Here is a 21,257-nt window from a genome sequence, read left to right as displayed (position 1 = left end):
AAGAAAATTAAATCCAGGCCAAACATTTTATCAAAGGCAATAAGTTGACATGGAAGGCCTTTAATAACGCCACAAACATGAAAATGGCAGAGAGAGCGCGAGTTGCAAATCACAGTGAGCTCCACCAGATTTCAAGCAGATCTAAGGTACAACAGCCAATTTCATATTTTCCAAGTCTGAAATGTAACTGCTAATCTTTCTATAGCAGCCACCAACAACTTTTATGCCCACATTTCCAGTCAGGCTACCATGTGTATGGCAAGTTTGGAAACATCCATGTTTCATTCAGAGGTAGAAAACGAGTAATGTCCCAGGGCATTTTCAAGAACACTTTGCAGCTATGCACCAGGTTAAGGTAATGATAAGTCTAAAATTATTTGCAGAGTTTAAAAATCCTTGAATGCACATATGATAAATGTAGGAGGATAAATTATAGAGTCATAGAATCATACAGCATGAAACAGACCCTTTAGACCAACCAGTCCATGCCAACATGTTCCCAAACTAAACTAATTCCACATGCCTTCATTTGGCTCATGTCCCTCCCAACCTTTCCCATTCACGTACTTATCCAAATGTCTTTTAAACGTTGTAACTGTACCTGCCTTCACCATTTCTGGCAGTTCATTCCACACACTAACCACTCTGTGTAAAAAAAGGAAAAGCTTACCCTCATGTCCTTCTTAAATCTTTCTCCTCTCACCTTAAAAATATACCCTCTAGTTCTGAACTCCCCCCCCACCTTAGGGAAAAGACATTTGCTACTCACCTTATCTATGCCGCTCATGATTTTATAAAACTCAATCAGATTACCCCTCAACCTCCTACATTCCAGTGGAAAAAAAGTCCTAGCCTATCCAGCCTATTTTAAAAATCAAACCCTCCATTCCCTGCAACATCCTGGTAAATCTTTTCTCAACACTCTCCAATTCAATAATATCCTTTCTATAACCACGTGACCTGCACACAGTACTCCTGAAGAGGCCTCACCAATGTCCTGTACAACCTCAACGTGACGTCCCAACTCTAAAGTCTGAGCAATGAAGGCAAGTGTGCTAAATGCCTTCCTGACCACTCTGTCTACCTGTGAAGGAAATTTCAAAGTAAATATCTATATTGAACCCTTAGGTCTGTCAGTTCTACAACACTACCTAGTGCCCTATCATTAATTGTATAAGTCCTGCCCTTGTTTGTTTTTTCTAAAAAATGCAATTCCTTGTATTTATTCAAATTAAACTCTATCTGCCACACCTCAGCTCATTGACCCAATTGATCAAGATTTCCTTGTCATCTTAGATAACCTTCTTCACTGTCCATTATACCTCCAATTTTGGTGTCAACCTCAAACTTAGTAACCATGCTTCCCATATTCTCATTCAAATCATTTATATAAATGACAAACAAAAGTGGGCCCAGTACCAGTCCCTGTGGAACACTGCTCTTTACACCGCTCCAGTCCGAAAAACAACCCTCTACCACTGCCCTCTGTTTCTTAATGTAAAGCCAAGGTTGTATCCAATTGGTAAGCTCACCCTGAATCCTATGAAATCTAACATCACTAATTAGTCTACCATGCAGAACCTTTTCAAAGGCTTTACTAAAGTCCAAGTAACCAAAGTCTATCATTCTACCCTCATCAATCTTTTTGGTTACTTTCTCAAAATATTCAATCAAGTGAGACACTATTTCCCTCCCACAAAACCGTACAGACTATCCCTAATCACTCCTTGCCTGTCCGAATGCATATAAATCCTATCTGTCAGATTCACGTCCAACAACTTGCCCACCATCGATGTCAGACTCTCAGGTCCACAGTTCTCCGGCTTCTCCTTACAGCCTTTCTTAAATAAAGGCACAACGTTAGCCACCCTCCAGTCCTCTAGCAACTCACCCGTGGTTATAGATGGTACAAATATTTCTGCTAGGGGCCCCACAGTTCCTCCTAACTTCCCACAATATCCTGGGATACCACTTGATCAGGTCCCAGAAATTTATCCACTTTTGTACTCTCTAAGGCGTCCAGTTGTTCCTCTTCGGTAATGTGAAACTGTTTTCAAAACATCAATATTGATGAAATTGAGTAAGGATATCAAGAGTTATATTCAGACATAGAGCAAGAATAAAGCAGTACACAGAAGATAACAGCAAAAGAAGATTAAAAATGAAAGCGCTTCACAACTTACTTTAACTATGGGAACAATGGAACAGGAGTAGGCCATTCAGCCCACTGAGTCTGGCAATATCATTATTCCATGTTTGGTGAAGTTATTGTTTGGTTTGAATACAGTGTCAGCAGATCATGCAAATGCAGATATTTTTTGTGAATGATTCATTTTTGCTGCTCAATAAACCATTCAATTAATGGATGACTTAAAGAGTGTGATGATGAGAAATTTCAGAAGTAATGTTCATGTTTCTCTCAGTGCAGCTAGACAGTTTTCTCTTCTGACAAAGTAATTCCACAGTGTGCAACAGGTTTCACATTTTGCAAAATAACGTTAAAACATACTCCCAAGACAGGTTTAGTTTGCTTAAGCCTGACATCAATAGCAAGTCAAATGTAGGAAGGAATGAATGCATTTTACCCTTAAAGACAGATACAAGTAAGGCATAAGAGTTGGACATTTGATAGGCACTCCATTGTTAGAAAGTGAGCTTAGATTTTTTTTTAAAAAGCAAAAGGTTTCACAATATCAGGGTGTATCAAGCTATGGCATAGCTAATGAATTGGAGTGACTATTGATAAGAAAAACACAAGCACTTTTATTTAACGGTAAGGATTCTAAACCGCTCCCTCCCAACCTGTAAACCTTTCCTCCTGCACAAAAAGAACAAATAGATGATCTGTTTTGGTGACATTGTTTGATGGAAAATATTGACTAGGATATCAAGTGAACAAACTGTATCAAGGAGCTTTTTAAATACACCTTTTCAGAGCAATACAAGACTCAAATGACAACACCACTGGCACTGCAATGTTCCTCCTACATACTGAAGGCTCTTAGTTTAACGAGCAGAAACTTATCACTACTGTACCACCTATAACCACCCAATCTGGCAATAAGTATCAGAACATGCATAAACATTTTGCCTCAGTTATATATGTGGTGTAGCTAAGAAAGCATAAGGCAGTGGAAAACCATTACAAATGGCTATGAAAATGAATTCAAACAGCACATAGTTTGCTTAGTGTTCTATGCTCAGTCAGATCAATCCCCTAAGAAGATGTTCTTCAGTCGTGCAATTACAAAAAAGCGTAGGAATAGCCAGCTGACCGTGGGTTACTATACATGTTCCACACATGAGTGCAGGCATCACTTCCAAAAGCTATGATGTTATGGCAGGTCAGACTCCTGTGAACTGATGTAACTGCATCAGATTTAGTCATGTCGACAGTTGGTGAGCTTTTTGTATCCCAGTTGGTCAAGTTATAACCAAACATTGTTATTCCTCAACGAGAAAAGAAGACACCTTGCTTCTTTACAACACTTTTCATGGCTTCACATTGTCTACATGTCATCACTGTAAATCATACTAGGACAATGTATATGTTTAGAAATATGCTCAGAGCAGGATCTCGTGAACAGTAATGTGAAATGACCTGATGGTCTGATTTGTTAATGTGGTGTTGCCTGAGGGAATAGTGTTAACTAGGTCATCAGGAGAACTCCCAACTGTTCATTGTCCAGGAAATCTCATGCCTATCTACCAGGGCACAAAGGGTTTAAATGTAACTTCTCGTCAACAATGCAGTGCTCTCAGTTGTGCATGTAAGTGTCAGCCATTGCTCAGTGGTAGGACTCAGAATCTTGGAGTCCAAAGATTGCAGTTTCATGGCTTAACTAGAGAATCTCCACATAATCTAAAGAATATGTTGATGTAGGGTATGCCAGCCTTGTGCTGTAATTCATCTTACAAAAGAGAGTGAATTTTAGCACGGAAGCAATTTTCAGGTAGCAAGGTTGTGACTAATGCAGCTGGTTCATGCCTCCTGTCCGTGTTGAATTGCAGGAAGCTCCCAAACCCATCCCAACAACAGAAGGAACACAGTGTGCAGCTGGAGGAACACAGCAGGCCAGGCAGCAGCAGAGGAGCAGGAAAGTTGACGTTTCGGGTCGGGACCCTTCTTCAGAAATGACCCGAAATGTCAGCTTTCCTGCTCCTCTGCTGCTTGGCCTGCTGTGTTCCTCCAGCACCACACTGTGTTATCTCAAACTCCAGCATCGGCAGTTCTTACTATCTCTGAGTGGCCAACAATAGAAGCGTTGTTTTAGTGTTGCAGTTGTCTGCTCGGTGCTGAAGTGAGGATAATAGAGAAGTGCTTTGCATTAAGTGTGAAAGAGATATCTCTGTCCCAAAGCATTCAGCCTCTGAATTTTGTGTCAAAACCTGTAGTTGGAGGAAAGCACAGAGCAGGGAAAATTTAGACCAGGCACAGTATGAAGCCAATAAGATAACTGCAAGGAAAGTAGACCCAGAATTGCATGATTTGCTGAACATAAATGGAATGAAAACTGTTATGATTCTTGATCGTTGCTGGCTTGCTGGTCTTGACGTTACACGCACCCAATCACTAATGCTGCATACAGAAGGTAAGCCTGTGATTCTGGCTTTTGCAAGTTAGGTGTTAGTCATGATTTTTTTTTTTGTAGACATAAACTGCAGACTGGCTAATGCTGCTATCACCTGTCACAGGAAATTCGGTGATAATTGTGACAGTGGAATTTAGTCTTAAGAGGCAGCACAAATCTATACAGCTGGTAGAGATGCTAGCTCCTTAAAAACTTCTTTAGAAAAGAAGTAAATGGGCTAAATGGCTTTTGAAGTATTGAACCTATGATCTGGCCAAGTAGGTCCCCTGGCTGGCCTCATCTGTGCAGCCTTTTTAATAATTAACTGCAACTCAATAAGGCCTAATCACTGTTGCCACAGCAATTCATTTTTCTCCTCTTTCCAACGTTAGAATGGAATGACCAAGATGAGTTCCATCATCTGCAGTAGCCAGCATCTCCCTGAGCTTGCTGAAAGTTCAAACAGAAGTACAAAGGTTTCTTTTCCCCACTCCCCCACACTCTCGATTTTGACTCTTCACAGCGGTCAAAATTGACTGCTTGGCATTCAAATGATCTCCTGGCTCAGTGCAATCAAAATGATCTCCAAAAAATGTCCCCACAGATTTGTGTTGTTTTGAATAACACTATAAATGGCTGATTTGGCCCTGTGCAGGCCATAGCCACATCCCTGACCTGTTTTGTATCAAAATGGCACCAATTTGTTAACAGCATCATACAGTCAGCATTTACATTGCTTAATGGTGCAATTTCAATAGAAAATACATTGAACATGTGTATCACATGCTTTCAAATGCTGAACAAAACTATGTTGATCTCATTCCATCGTGCTGGCTTTCTCTATAATTAATTTAAAAATCAGTTAGTCATTTGGTAGCACAGAAATTGAACTGTTCTGAAAAAAGAAATATTTTGTCAAATCTCTTCATCATAATTTGCAAGGATGCCAATGTAAAGAGGCACAATATTTTTGTACACCAGTTGAGAGGAGCATGTTGAATCCATAGCTGCATGCAAGAATTTCCCTACATCTCTTAAATAACTGCATCCTGTGATTAAAGTCATCTTTTAAAATGGAATCAAATGAGTTCCCTTTCTTTGACATGCTTGTTGCAAAATCTGCCAGCAGGTTCTCTAACACTGTCTCCTGTAAACTTAACCATCACTGGGCAACACAGCTCGGGGACCGCTTTGCAGAACACCGACGCTCGTTTCGCAATAAACGACTGCACCTCCCAGTCGTGAACCATTTCAACTCCCCCTCCCATTCTTCAGACGACATGTCCATCCTGGGCCTCCTGCAGTGCCACAATGATGCCACCCGAAGGTTGCTGGAACAGCAACTCATATTCCGCTTGGGAACCCTGCAGCCCAATGGTATCAATGTGGATTTCACAAGTTTCAAAATCTCCCCTCCCCCTACCGCATCCCAAAACCAGTCCAGCTCGTCCCTGCCTCCCTAACCTGTTCTTCCTCCCACCTATCCCCTCCTCCCACCTCAAGCCGCACCTCCATCTCCTACTGACCAACCTCATCCCGCTCCCTTGACCTGTCCGTCCTCCCTGGACTGACCTATCCCCTTCCTAACTCCCTACCTACACTCACCTTTACTGGCTCCATCCCCGCCTCTTCGACCTGTTTGTTTCCTCTCCACCTATCCTCTCCTCTATCCCTCTTCTATCCGCCTCCCACTCTCTCCCTATTTATTTTGGAACCCCCTTCCCCTCCCCCTTTTCTGATGAAGGGTCTAGGCCCGAAACGTCAGCCTCTCTACTCCTATGATGCTGCTTGGCCTGCTGTGTTCATCCAGCCCTGCACCTTGTTGCCTTTGGATTCCCACAGGTTCCACCTTTACCAGCAGTCTCCTAAATAAGGCCATTTTCAGACCGTCCCAAACTTGATACTGAATTAGGACACATCAGAGCCACCTTACAAGGTAATGACTACTCTGATCAGTTCATTTGTCACTGTATATAACACAAACTCAGGATATCTCAGACATCAGAGTAACAGCTGAAGCTACCTGTTTCACACTGCTACTAGACAGTATCATCAAGAGTGACATTCATTGCTGACATCATGCAGCCATCAAGCCAAAAACACATTTTGCCTGTCACACCAATGAGCAATCTTATACATCAAATTTAGTGCCAGTGTGGCGCTAAGTATTTGGGCTATACATCCCATAGATTGGCGGATCATATTAAACTGCATGTCCCTGCACTGTGCAACAGCAACTATTGAATAATACTGACCAAACCCAACCTTCCTGTGTTTGAAAAGCTCTTGTGTCCAACATTTGATTCTGATTCTGTGATTGGGCATTTGGTAAATAATCCAGTTTGTGCTGAGATGTACACTGGCACCCAGTTTCTGGTTGTCAGTTGGGCTCATGGTGTTGTGCTAAACTGGAGTGTACTAGAAGATATGTATGTTTAACATACAGCACTATTAATTACATCCAGAATATGTGCCCAATTCAACTGAACAAAATAGGCGACAGCCATTCTCCGGTTCATTTCTCAGACCAATCAGAGTTCAACTGATAGTAGGAACTGCCGATGCTGGAGAATCTGAGAAACAAGGTTTAGAGCTGGATGAACACAGCAGGCCAAGCAGCATCAGGGTCCAGACCCGAAACGTCAGCTTTCCTGCTCCTCTGATGCTGCTTGGCTTGCTGTGTTCATCCAGCTCTACACCTTGTTATCTCGGAGTTTAACTGCCTGGTTTACAATTACACAAACTTAGCAGTTAACTATCTGTTATCATCTCACTGGTTCATTCACTATAGCAATGCTTCCACTAAAGAGAGTCCACTTGCCACCAGTACACGCACTTTTTAAAATTCATTACAGTACAAAAATGTTGTTCCTTTATTTTGGTATATGTGAATATATCCTGATGGTTTCACGATGAAAAGCTGTAACAAAAGTGTTTTGTGTCACAATACTCAACAAGTCAGTTGTTCAAAAGCAAACTTAATATAGAGTACAGATCCTTTAGCTCAAAGTAATAAAGCCTAACAAAAGAGCTCACTAGTACTGGGTGTTTCACACACTTATAACACAAGTGTCTGAGCTCTATTGCTGGTGGTTACTTGGAATTTGTGTGTCTTTTCTCGACATGTTACAAGATCTCCACTCACCATTTCAAGCACCTGTAGTTTTAGCACTTTAAAAATTAAAATCCTGTATTTGTCCTTCTCTGCTTTCCTCACCTAGCAATTGTAAAATCAGAGGCATTATTCTCCGCCATGAGTTTTGTGTAATATGCCTATCAATGATGCAATGGTTGGTCGTGTTTAAATTATTCACAGGATTTTTGGGAGGAGCGTGAATTTCTATGTGTGCATCAAATATGCCTTGGACCCTTGAAGCCATGAATTAGAAAGCTCAAAGTAATTTTCTTGCTGTTGCTTGTGGGTGTTCACTTCTGCCATACATGCTGTTATGGTACCTCAAGAGACAGGGCTTCAATTTCATGAAGAGGATGGCTCTGCTCTGCACCATCCCATGCATCGGGACACCCAGGTCGCTGTTTGGGGAACTTCTTTCCACACCGGAGCCATGAATAGCTATTCCTTGCTTGCAGACTTTAACTGGTGCACATCTGTTCTTTAAATATAGTGTCAGCAGCTTTAGCACTTGCGCCTTGGTGAACCCAAGATAAGTGTGAGTGGTGCCTTGGAGTTGTAGTGCATGGTAGAGGTCACAGATTTTGATGCTGTTGAAGGAGGCTTGGTAAGTTACTGCAGTGCATGTTGTAGATGGTACAGACTGCTGCCACTGTGCACCACTGGTGATGGAGTCAACGTTGAAGGTGGTGGATGGGTGCCAATCAAGTGAACTGCTTTGTTGTCAATAGTGTCAAACTTCTTGAATGTTGTTGGAGCTACATTCATCCAGGTACACGAAGAGTATTCTATCAGCTAGTGCCCCTTAATAACGTTTGCATCACATGCTACCTTGGTGTTAAGAGGAGTGTCTCCCGCCTCACTTCTGGAGTTCAGCTTTTTTGCCCACGTTCAGACCAAGGCCCTGGTAGATATTCCACTGTAAGTGCTGTTTGGTAGCCATGTTACTGACCTTTTACATCACTTTGATGGAGGCAATTGGCTGGGCTGGAATTGTCCTGCTTTGTTTGTGCACATGATGTACTAGGGCCGTTTTCCATATTGTTGGGTAGATGCCAATTTTGGAGTCTTAAAGATGCATGGAGCATTTACAGCATGAAAGGGGGCCACGTCTCATTGAGTCCAAGCTGGTCATCAAGCATCCATCTGTTCTAGTCCTGTTTTCCATCACTTGGCCCTTAGCTGTGAATGCTATGTCATTCCAATTTTTCATCTAAATAGCACTTAAATGTCTTGACAGGTTTTGCTTCTTCCAACCTTTCAGACAATGACTTCCAGACACCTAACCCTCTGGGTGAAAAATATTTTCCTCAATTCCTTTTAAACATTTTGCTCCTTACCGTAAAACTATGCTTCCCGATTAGTGACCTCTTTACAAAGGGATAACGTTTGTGCCTATGTTTCCTGTCAATGCCCTCAGCATTTCATACACCTCAAATATATTCCCCCCCCCTCAGCCTTCTCTACTCTGAGAAAAACAACCCCAGCCTAACTACTGACTCTTAATAGCTGAATCATTCTGGGCTGGGCAGCAAGCTAGTGAACCTCTTCTGGACCTTCTCTAGTGCAATCACATTCTCTCTGTCGTGTGGCAACTAGAACTTACACAGTACCCCAGCTGTGGCCTAACCACATACCTTGACTAATGAAGGCAAGTATCTCATACGCTGCCTTAACCACTTTATCTATGTGTCCTGCTGCCTTCAAGGATCTATGGATTTAAACACAAAGGTGTCCCTCTGATCCTCTGTACTTCCAGTTTTGATCCAAATTGCCTTGGATCCCTCATGCCAAACTCACCAAACTAATAACTGTCAGAAAAACTCAAAATGGAAACCAGAGTGGGTTCTTTACGTGTTCAACTTGCCACCTTCCCCATTTTGTGCATGGCTAAAATACAGAGCAGGGCACGAGCCATGAGCAGCAGTCACATGTATCATCCACCATGGACATTGGCACCAGATGTTCGCCACCATCTTGGTATTCTTCATTGCAAGTATAGTGTGCTCTGCAAGGCCAGGCACGTCTAGCAGGACCCATTGGCAGCCAGCAGTACCTAACTACATCGAGTACAGGTACCACGCAGAGACAGGCACCTATGCTGAGTTGTGCAATGGTGTTCAGTCAAAGGCATGTACATTTATTGTATGCCAGTGTGCCACATTACTCTAGCATCTGTAGTCAGTTTAGCAGGAGCGACTCGAGGCATCGGGGTGGAGGAGCCTGGATCCAGGCCTATGACTCTGCTAGAAATGGGAGCTGTTCCAAAGCCCACCTCGCTTTATTGAGATAAGACTGTAAAATGAACTTTATTGCTTTATTTTTCTGGCTTTACATTCTGTGTTTAAGACAGCTCCACGAAACAACACTTTTCACTGTATTTGCACAAATAAATATGCGTAACAATGAATCAAATCAGATCATAGGATCCATACAGTGTTGAAGCAGACCATTCTGCCCATCAGGTACACACAGCCCCTCTGAAGAGCATCCCACCCAGACCCGCCACCCTACCCTATAACCCTGCATTTCCCATTGTTAACCCACCTAACCTGCACATCTTTGGCCTGTGGGAGGATACCGGAACACCCAGAGAAAACCCATGCAGACATGGGGAGAATATGCAAACTCCACGTAGGTAGTCACCTGAGGCTGGGATTGAACCCAGGTCCATGGTGTTGTGAGGCAGCAGTGCTAACCACTGACCTACCATGCCACCCAAAAGCGCGTGTCAAACAGACTGCATCCACAGCAAGCAGTGGGACATGTCTGAAAGTTCCAGAGAACCAGTCCACTGCCTAGTCTATGGAGGCCCTGTCAGTCAGGGAGACCCAGCATGGCCAGTCAAGGGTAGCCTTCCATACCAGTCCCAGGTGTCAGCCACAGTCAGGTGTCCAATCAGAGTGGCTCTGCACAGGGGGTGCCAGCCTGTGTTCCAGGGAGTAGGTCACGGTCAGACCAATAGGGGCCAGTCTAGGGGAAGATATGCCGATATCCAAAATGGCACTACTTGTATCAAATCACCATAGCACACAGATTTATGTCATGACCTACCTTCTCTGTGTAGCTCTTGTGGGCATTCACTCCCTGGTATGTGCCCAATCTAATGGCCCCAGCAGTTAGACACCAAGCACAGTTGATCCCCCAAGTATACACACATGATGTGCAAACACCATTTTCAAACAGTAAGGGGACATGTAACACCAAAAAAGCATCCACAGAGTAATGCTAATTTCTCACCCAATGCATTTAGTTTGTCCTAATTTTGTAGTTTGTATAGATAACCATTGCTAACATTGTAAACTAGTTCCTAAATATCCTTTCACTGCCTTCTCAACAGAAATATAATTTAAGGATGAACTTACTGGCTTTTTAAAAAAATATTTGTTCTTGCCTACAGCATTGACAAGAGCAACATGCCCATCCTTAATTGCCCTTAAGAACGTAGTGGTAAGCCTTTGTCTTGAACCACTGTTGTCCTTTTGGTATAGGTACATCTAGAGTGCTGTTAAGGAAAGAGTTCCAGGACTTGTCCCAGTTACAGTGAAGCAACAACAGTATATTTCCACGTCACCACTGTGAATTTGTTGGAACTGCTGGTGCCTGCTGTCCTTGTTCTTCCAATTGTTAGAGCTTTTGTGGGTTTGGAAGGTGCCGTCTAAACAAAAATCTCTATAGCCTAAAAATAAATAATTAACTGTCTGAAGGCACTGTGCACTTGTAAGATTTATTATAATTGGGGTTATAATGAAATTCTTGAATATTGTATGAATACATTTCTCAAATCAAACTAAGGAATCTTAATTGTTCTAAAACTGAAGCCAAGAATGTCAGAGAACATTTAATGTTCAATTGAATCAGTTTTTAAGCTTACTTCCATTGTGTATTTCAATAGGCTTCAATGACTGAGAATAACATACCTCTATACACTACTGCTTCCATGGGAAATCCCACTGTAGCCACCATGGTGGGTGCTATTCATGAGGAGCTAAATGGTGCAGTGGAGCATTCAAATAGCAATGAAAGTGACAGCAGTCCAGGACGTTCTCCGTTGCAAACAATGTGAGTAATGAAGCATTGCTTTCTGGTTTCGTCTTTGCCTTAATTGTGTTTTTCAATAATTTTCTCTGCAATGGTCATAATTGTGGAATGTCTAGGCTTTGCTGTGAAGAACTGAAGAATTGTGGGGAGCCATTTTCTCCCAATGACCATATGCTACCCTTCATCCCTTCTTGGCACAGAATCAAAATTTCAAGGTATTAAATGTTCAAGTCTTTGTCACTGCCCCTCAGAGTTTTGTTGATATTTGTGCAAAGGTTCTTAACTGAACACTGATCCTTAGTATTTGAGTGTGCCCATGTTAAGGCATCTAGGCAATGCTGCGCCTACCAAATGACTCAGCATCTGTTTCTCTCTCCACAGATGCTGCCAGCGTTCTGAGTATCACCAGGTTTTTCTGCTTTGACTCAGCATTTGACTAGGAGTATATATGTCTGCGTGGCTCAGCTAAAACCAGATGTTTATTTACAGTTTCCTTCCATTGCCTGTTGAAAGTGTTGAACACTTGAGAAAACTGCCTCAGCTACTTCACCTAAGTAACTATTTCCACGTGTCGACTGGATGCGAATGGCATCGTAGTTGAACTAGTCATATTTTCACTTGACATCCACACACTTGTGCTTTTCAGCGGAGTTCACACCATAGTAATTAGGATTGGGAATGCCAGTTTTTTTTTCCCCGTACTGCAGAGGTACTGAGGTCAGTTTTAACACCACCAAGGCTGCCATGCTTTAAATTGTCTTAACGAGCCAGGAGCTTCTGATCATCTGGGTCAGTGCTATACTAGGCCATTGAAGAACTCAAACAGCGTTTATTGCTAAAGGTCACCCATTAAACTCTGTCAACCAGTCATAATAAATCTGATTTAAATAATATGGAAGATGCACTCTCATAAACTTAAATGATAGGTGCTTCAGTACTTATCAAAATTATTTTTCTCCAAACAGTGAATTTAGTGTTTGCCATTTTATTTGTAGTAGTGATTTAATAAAAATATATACTTGTAATTACTGTAAAAATGCTGGTCTCCAGTGATCAGACTCTTTTGACACTTTCACAATTATCTCAGATCTAAGTGCATGCCATTACTCAGAATCCTCATGTCTTGTGCTATAAGGCCTAGCCAGTGATGTTCTTAAAACTTGCCATTTCCTAGATTTTCTCTCGCTTGGGACGCCAAAGTCAATTTTTAATGTTATTTTTGGCGGACTCTCTTTAGTATAATTTTATATATTATGGTACATTGTTCTAAGTCTGCAACACTCTTCAAACAGGAGGCAATTATTTTGTCATCTCTATAGATTCCAGTCGTGGCTGCCTGTACCTATCTGTGAAACTCTGCAGGTCCAATCATTGTTTTCAGCTAATGAAGCAAATTTATTTTTCTGGCAGCAAGCTCATCAAGTCAGAAAGGTAGTCTCCTTAAAATTAGGCCTGTTTGAAACAATTGAGAACAGTTGTTATGTCTTGGAAAAGCAAAGTTCAGCTTTTCATACTTTGTCCTATGAATTCTTGACCTATGAGACCTCTTACAGTCTGAGTGACTCAATTCTTACTGCTGCAAGTGTGAATATCATAGGTCTTAAACTGGCAGAGCACTGGTATATTAGTGCATGAGTATTCACACTGATTAATGTGTTCTGTGGAAGTTTACCTAGGAAGCTTTGACAAAAGTTAAATCAGATTATTTACTAATTTTTGGCAGCTATCAATTTTAAAAAAAAATTTGTAAACTATGTTGCTGTGCAAGCACTTTTCTGAGTGCATCACTTAAAATCTAAAAACATTCTGAATGTATTTGCACACCCCCACCCTTTTGTTTTTCAATTTCTAGGTCCTGTTTCTGAGTTCAGGAGGATGGGTAGGAAATGTTGGCCCGATCACCACTGATGTGTCACATAAATGTCCACTAGAAAGTGTATTAATGCTGTTTGGCTGATAATTATTCCTTGCCATTTGTCAGGAAGGCCTTGACCTCCATTCACCAACTCCCCTGATAGTGTAACTGAGATCAGGAAGCCAGCATGTGGGGAACTTCCAAATACAAAACCATATCCTACCGCACCCTTGGCAAGGCCTGTTTGGTGTTCTAACGCACTGCACCACCCGATACAAAATGCTTTTAAAAAAAAACACACCTGTTGGTAGAAATAAACTCACCATATGTTAGTGCTGAAGTTGATATTTGCAAATGCTGTGAGGAAAGTTTTTTAGTTTTCTACAAAGGGCATCAGTATGAATGTTAAGTGATTTTTTTTTTGTCATTTCCTTACTGCAACTGTACTAACTAATAATGCAAAAACAAATTCACAGCATTTAGTGCCTTAGCTGGCTTTTAATCAAATTCCCTACTATCCGATATGAAATTTGTGCTGGATTTTAACTGTAGCAAGAACCACCAAAGAACACTTGATGGATTTTCAATTTTGTTATTCAAGTGATATAAATATAACTTTGTCCTGCTGACAATCAAATTGCTAACATCTATGCTATTTTCATTGCAACATTGCCTACCTTTGTTAAAAGACAGGTCAGATGACTAGCCCTGGTTATTGGTGCTATCATTCATTCATTGCCTATCAGTAATGCCTTTACTAGACATCATAATCTTGTGTCATTACAGCTGTGGTAGAACAATGAATGAATCTGTCAGTAAATGCAAGGAAACATTTTTTTCTTTATTAATCTCCTTCTTGATGTTGCTTGTAGGTGATCTCAGGATCAAATCCAGTTGGAAAAACCTCAGATTATTTTAAGCTGTACTGTAGAATTCTTTAAAAGGTGTCATGCTTCGAGCGGTAGTTACATAAACAAAATGTGTTGAACTTGACAGAAGATGAACAACTGTCGTGTTAGCACGTGCCACTCTGTAATGAGCACTTTATGTGGCAGTGTGCGTATGTATTCCACAGATACAGCCTGTGATCTTGTTGAAAAATAACCATTCAAACAAGGTTGAGTACACAAGTTCAAAAGCAGGATGATTAGATACAACATAGCCTACAGCAGAGCCTTTTTTTTCTCATTTATGATAAAACTTGGTTAGAGTACAATCCTTTGCATCATTTTGCATAGCAAATTGTATCAAACGATGTTGATAACAAAACAAGCACTGAAACAAAGGTGTTGAATAATTTTGCCTGTAGCCACTGTAAACCTAAAAGTTGTAATAAATTCTGCAGAATAAAATCACTGATTCACTTGCTTACATTATAAGCTTAAAATAATATGCTGCAGACAGCATCATTGCCAGACATTAATGGTGGCTCGTATGAAAGGCTACATGATTTATAGATCACTCTTAAAATATCAAAAGGAAAATTAATAGGAGCATTATAGTACCAGACGGCAGTATAATGAGCGCATATATAACAGTATGAAGTAATGGGAGACTGCTGTCCATGCTAAGTATGGATGGTGTTGAGGGCAGAATGCTGTAACAGGAAGGGTAAGGCAGGATGGGTGGGTGTGCAGTCCCTCTGGATGTTCAGTATTTATGGGGATTATTGAGCATATTCCCCTAGCTGACTCTGGAAAAATGTATCTAAATGTAATCTTTAAAACTGCCAGTATAAGAGGAAGTTTCCATGTATATAAGATTAGATTCTGTGATTAATTGGTGTTCGTTACATCGTATGCATCTGCTTTATATCCAATGTTTGGATCCCATGCAGAAATTAATCCGGTAACTACATTCAAATGTAAAATTAGTCTTTAATGATATTTTTGATACCAAGTTGAGTGATGATGTCCAGTATACAAAGCTTGGCTTTCTAAGGGGAATTGTTATACATACTGCAACTTGTTACCAGGCATTCAATATTGGTTAGCATTTTGCAGAAGCACTAGCTCTTTAAACTGTGTATATCTTGTTTACTGTGTCACATCTGGTATGTTGTGCATGAACGGTAGCTTAGATAAAATCAACATAGCTTTGTACCTAATGTGAAAACTACACAGGTGAACTGTTGTATGAAGAATATGAACACAGCAATCGTTATGTCAAACCGCTTGCTGGTGTTGCAGCACTCTTTAAAACCCCCCTCACATGCTGTTAAAAGCTTTGCATCCTTCTTCAAACACATCAGTAACAAAGTAGATATTGTCAATCGAGACATTTTCTCATTGTGGCTACAAACCACTGAAGCTTTTTGTTTTGTTTGAAATACTGGAAAGTACACTTGCAGTAGAATAATCACTGCTCCAGGATAGCACTTTCATCCTGATATGCTCCAAAGTTAGCTACAAAGCAAACAAGCACAGTATGCAATGGTGAAGCACAATATACAGGCTCCAAGCAGAATTTCATTGACAGTCATTGCCTTCTTAGACTGAAGAAATGAGTGAAAAATTACAGTGCAGAAAATAAGGGTTGGAAATATAGCTTGGGCAGGGCGATGATTACTACTCGAAATGAAGAACAGAAAAGTCCACGGGTAGTGGAAATTAGTCAACAAGCAGTGAAGGGAGGGAGACAAAGTCATCTACTTCAGCTTAAAAAAAACAATGAATGCCTTTAAAAAGTGAATTGTTTTGAAAGCAGCAAGGGCGTTCTCTGCTTTTCGACTTAACTTCCTGTTTCAGTGCATGATAGTTAAGCAAAAGAAACAAAATTATTTGACCATACTGTCTTTTTTTTAAAAAAATTCTGGTCACTCAGGAAGGCACTGTTTGCTCACTGGCATGTTTACATGAGCTTCCTGACAAAGCCACCCCAAAATCTGTTTGTGTTTCTGACTAGATTGTTGTGAATGTGATTTACACAGGATATTTTTCAATTGTTATCACTGTGGTTTCATAAAATCAACCCACATTCCCCCTATGGGTTATTCATGTGCTATTCAGTAATGAGAATTTGGCAGATCTCATCTCCTTAGTGCATCCCTTGCCCAGTCCAAGGGCTGGGATCATGTTCTGCCTTGTTTACAACTGACAGCATTATTATTCTCGTTAGGAATGCAGTTTCTTATCACACTGTTATGTTTAGCAGCCTTTTTCCCCTCAGCCTGTGTTTCCTGGCAGTGCTTTTCTTCCATTATTGACAGTTTGTAAAAATATGCATTAATTTGGAGTTTAAAACATGTATCATGGTGTCTAGTTGCTGTGTTTGGTTGAAGTTGATTAATGATAGAACCTCACTCAGGGTCATCCTCTAGAGAGAAGGCTCACAGGTACTGCATGTTAACTAGAGCAGCAGTACTCCGTGTTTAGTGATCAGCCTCCGCAAGGTGCTTGACAAACAGCTGCTTTGTTGTACTTATTTTCATTTAATTTATGTTTTCTGAATGTTGCAAAATATATTGCTCTCTGAGTTAAAGAATCCTAGTCAGGTACAAATATTTTTGTTTATTAGTTCATCAGCAGTTCGTTGGAACTCTTAGATTGAGTCAATAATCAGCATTATTTCCCAAATGCTGTGATGATTACTTTCCTAATCAGTTATAAAGTGCCTAAAATACATGCCCGTTTGTTGCTTTCTAACTGTAAAATGGCTTTGTTATAGGTATCCTATCCATGTTAAAGAGGAGCCAGTGGACCCAGAAGAAATGGAAGGGCCTCTGTCTTTAGTGACAACAGCAAATCATAGTCCAGAGCTTGACAATGACAGAGAATTTGAAGAGGACCCAGGCAATGAAGACATGGAATGAGCATGTTTCTCATCTTTCCCTGAGATGAAGATTCATATACGAAGAGAGCTCGTCAGATTTACCTGTGAAATCTCTCCATGATGTGGAAGTTTGGAGGAATTTTCAGCCCTTTTTGACAAAGTAATGAGATGTTTTAAATAACTTTTAGTGCCATTAAGAATCCCATTGGGGAATGTTTCTGATTTTTTTCTACTTTTTGTTGGAAAAATGGAATTTGTATTCTACATACATTGGATGGACTTGTTTGGTACTTGGGATTTTCCTCTCCTGAAGTCAACATCAGTGTTGAAAGTTACTGAACTGTACAGTCATACACACAGACTTTGCAGCAGATTTGGACTGCAGTCCTGCCAAGTTGGACTCATGGGTCTGATCAAAGCTGTTCATAGTTCAAACTGCAGGTAGAGCTCTTCCCAGAACTTGCATATTCAAATGGAAGACTGAGGCTAAAACTGATTTGCACAGTACTGGAAGTGGATTATTAAAATATCACTGCCTTTAATCCACACTTGTTTCCATGGGGCAGGGGAGAAGGGAAATAATTTGTGAAAAATAATTAACCGAAATTTTATTGTGACACTGTTTGCTTCTGCTGCACCCAAGCAGTTTTATAATCGTAGGCCACAGGCCTCTGGAGGACCTCATTAAGCTCTATGTTCAGCAGTAGTGGTTGAATGTTAAAGTCTTTTTTTAACCAATGGGACAAAATGCCTGACATCAGTTTGTAACATATGTGGTAGATTTTCTGTCATTCATTCCCCTTAACTTCATTGTTTTTTTTATATATAAAGAGAAATTAAACCTCAGACCAGCTTTTATTCTGCTTACTGATACTGCTTTATTTCATTTGCTTGCAGTCAGCAAACAACAGGCCCAACTTTTAATATCAACTGGCGGAATCAATGTTCCATGACTACAGAGAAAGGTTCACTTTTAGGAAAGCTGCAGAAATGAACCAGGGGACAGAATGACAGAAAAAAAAGATGATATTAGTAACTAGCCCTTGTCTCCTACATAACGCCATTGAATGATTCCTGTTTTTCAGGTTCAACAAGTAGTAAGGAGACACAGGAGTTGAGTTAAAGAAAGTAGAACATAAAAAATTTTGTCTGTATAAATAATAATTCACACTGCAGCAAAGCTTTTCAGTTAAGGTTTATGTCTAGTGCTGTGTTAAGTAGCTCTATAGGTAGAAATTTGTTATTTCAGCAAACTTAGAAAACTTCACAATAGATGACAAAATCGAAAGCAACGTCACTAGAGCTTACTTTGCGAGCTTATAGTGATCCTGAAGCAAACTTTACGTACAGAAAGTAATTCTGTTAATAGAAGTCATTGAATTATTTTCCAAAACACTCAACATCTTTGCTGTTTCAAGACTGCGACTTGGTCACTTTTCTGTCACTCCCCTCTCCCCCATTGTATTTATTTAGGACTATATAGTTTGGCAGTTGAAGAAGCTTTCAGAGCTTTATTTATTTTTACTTTTTTTTGAAACCAGATAAATTTTTCTGAGATTACCAAAGATGATCTAAAAGGTAAATTATATGTTCTCTGTTTGATGCTTTATCTGATGAAGCCAAATATCCTCTTATTGTTGATCAAAGGAGGTAGCAGAATCAAGAGGGGGAAATGGCTAAAAATGGAATGATGCACAGACAGTAACCTGTGATGTTTAAGTCTCCTTTTAACAATATCTGCAACAGGCCAGGTGGATGTTTGAACCAAAGGTATTATCTCTGAAAATTCAGCTTTCTCTTTCCTATAATGACCAAGTTTGCTCACTGTAGGAAGATATAATTGGAGACCAAACCAAGGACCGATATCACGGAGGCCACAAAAAAGGGAGCGTTCCATCAAGGGAAGGTGAATGTAGATCCTTTCTGTGCTGATAAGAGTAAGATGAAAAGGTGAAGATGCAAGATTCAAATGGTAATACAGAGAGAAAAGGAATAGCTTCCATGATGGAACTGGACCACGTATTAGTGTTTTAGGACAATGCTTGTTATGGAAGCTGTAACTGAAAGATGGTGTGCCACTTTTGTTTGGAGACCAATTTTCTTTATTGTGCCAAGATTACTTATTTTTGGTTTGCCTTGGCACACATCTTCAAATTTGTTCAGTTTTGTTCCCGCATTCTTCATGCAAAAGCACTCATAAGCTTGGTACAAGAGACATTACAGCAGTTTTTTTTAAGCTTAATCCAACTTTCTGTTAAATGGGCAGTCTGTGGTCTTTTGAAATATATATTTGTAATGGCATTCCAGGCAGCTTCATGAGGATGTGCAGGCAGTAGCTAAATGGGATCATGAGAAGAGATCCCATGATTTCAAACTGAGTGGCCTGTTGGTTAACTCTGTATTTGAGGGAATAGAAGATGGTTAGATTAGTACATTCTCAGCATGTGTAGCTAGACATGACTAAAGTTAACAGCATGAGAAACTGTTAGTACGCATACCTCAGTTCAAACTTTTAGGGAATGATGAATAAAACATTTCACTCAGTTGCACTTAGTTGTATGTCTTGCATGTTTAGTCTAAAGACTAGCAAAATTAGAGCTTGCATATCTAGCAGGTGCCACAGCCTTTCAGCAGAATCAACTCTGAACCTCAGGCTCTTTATGTACAGGATTTCAATGATTGAACATTGTCACCATATCCGTTTGGATATATGGTTGCTTCTAAAGGGTGGGGGTTTGTTACATTGTACGTAAATATCCCAATGTGTCGGTGCAAGCCTTTGTCTTTTTCTGTTTCTTTTTAAACACTGTTCTTTTAAAAACAAAAAATCTCTGTTAAATCACATTTGCTTTTGAGCAACTGCTTTGTATTGACTATATTAAAAGAAAGCTTTGAAAACTACTGTATGTATTGAAACTGCAAATGTTCTGCACATGTATTTTACTTATTAATCCTTGCTTTAAGAATAACAGAAGTTATTTGCTGACATTTGGGAGAAAATCCCTTTTTTTTTGCTTTAACTGTAGTACAGTTGACAGATTTTTAAGTTACCATTGAACGAAGCATTTTGTACAGTTTTGTTTGTGTTAGGCTGTTTTGATACTTCCCGCTTACAAAGGTCCAACCACTGCCCTCTGCAGCTGTCTTAAAAGTTTGAAGGATTTGGAGAAGACAATTTAAAAAGTCATTTCTTTTCCTGCTGTCGTGAATACTTAGCATGATGAATTCCAGGGCCAGTTGCAGTGAAGTAATGATTATTAAAACTGGGGAGTGTCAACCTGTTGAATATTTTTTTTAAATAAGAACTTTACAAGGTGCCAAGATGTAAAGATAATTTGTTACATGCTTTTTCTCTAAGAAAAGCGTACATTATCATGATCGAAGTACCATGATTCAGGTAACTTCAATGTCAGGAATGAGAGTCACAGCCTTCTATACTGTCAAAAGCCAGTGAATAAAAATCTGATTGTTTGTTAAAGGTTGTTTGGAAATGGTACAGATTGAGGACATTGTGTTATCATGGTGCTTTGAACGTTGTTGCTGCCAGTTAAGAGATTATTGTAGAGGCATACAGGAACTCATTCCTTACATCAGTGTAATCCATCATTCCATGTCTGTTGATGCAGACAATAAAAAAATTCATGTGTGTAGTCAGTACTAATTACTGACATTAGCATTCTCAAATGCAATAAAAATGCTGGTTGTTCACACCGTTTGCAGTGTTGTCTTTTTCAGGATGATGTTGATCTCTCCCAAGCCCAAAGTCGTTTTTCAGTATTGTTCCCATTTTCAACACACATCATTTAAAATTCCTGTGTAACAGATGAAATGGCTAGTTATCAAGCACTATTCTGACACTTTCCTGACCTAACTATAAAGATGACCA

The 21,257-nt window shown here is 40.2% G+C and overlaps 1 protein-coding gene across 11 annotated transcripts in view; it reads left to right on the top strand.

Moving 5' to 3' along the window:
* The window catches only part of LOC109912391 (forkhead box protein P1-like), a 477,834-nt gene extending 456,755 nt beyond the window's left edge, over nucleotides 1–21,079 (top strand). For 10 of the 11 annotated variants that reach the window (XM_048606339.1, XM_048606346.1, XM_048606350.1 and 7 more), the window contains 2 exons: nucleotides 11,600–11,766; nucleotides 17,267–21,079. In XM_048606339.1, coding sequence (XP_048462296.1) covers nucleotides 11,600–11,766; nucleotides 17,267–17,411 — 312 coding nt within the window. In that variant the 3' untranslated portion in view covers nucleotides 17,412–21,079. Of the gene's footprint in view, nucleotides 1–11,599; nucleotides 11,767–17,266 lie in introns of those variants that run through there. The other variant, XM_048606348.1, reaches the window with a different exon arrangement.
* The last annotated feature ends 178 nt before the right edge of the window (nucleotides 21,080–21,257 follow it).

The sequence above is a fragment of the Rhincodon typus genome, chromosome 16 (assembly GCF_021869965.1).
Source record: "Rhincodon typus isolate 14 chromosome 16, sRhiTyp1.1, whole genome shotgun sequence".
Taxonomy (NCBI): domain Eukaryota; kingdom Metazoa; phylum Chordata; class Chondrichthyes; order Orectolobiformes; family Rhincodontidae; genus Rhincodon; species Rhincodon typus.
This window is presented reverse-complemented; position numbering and strand designations above follow the sequence as displayed.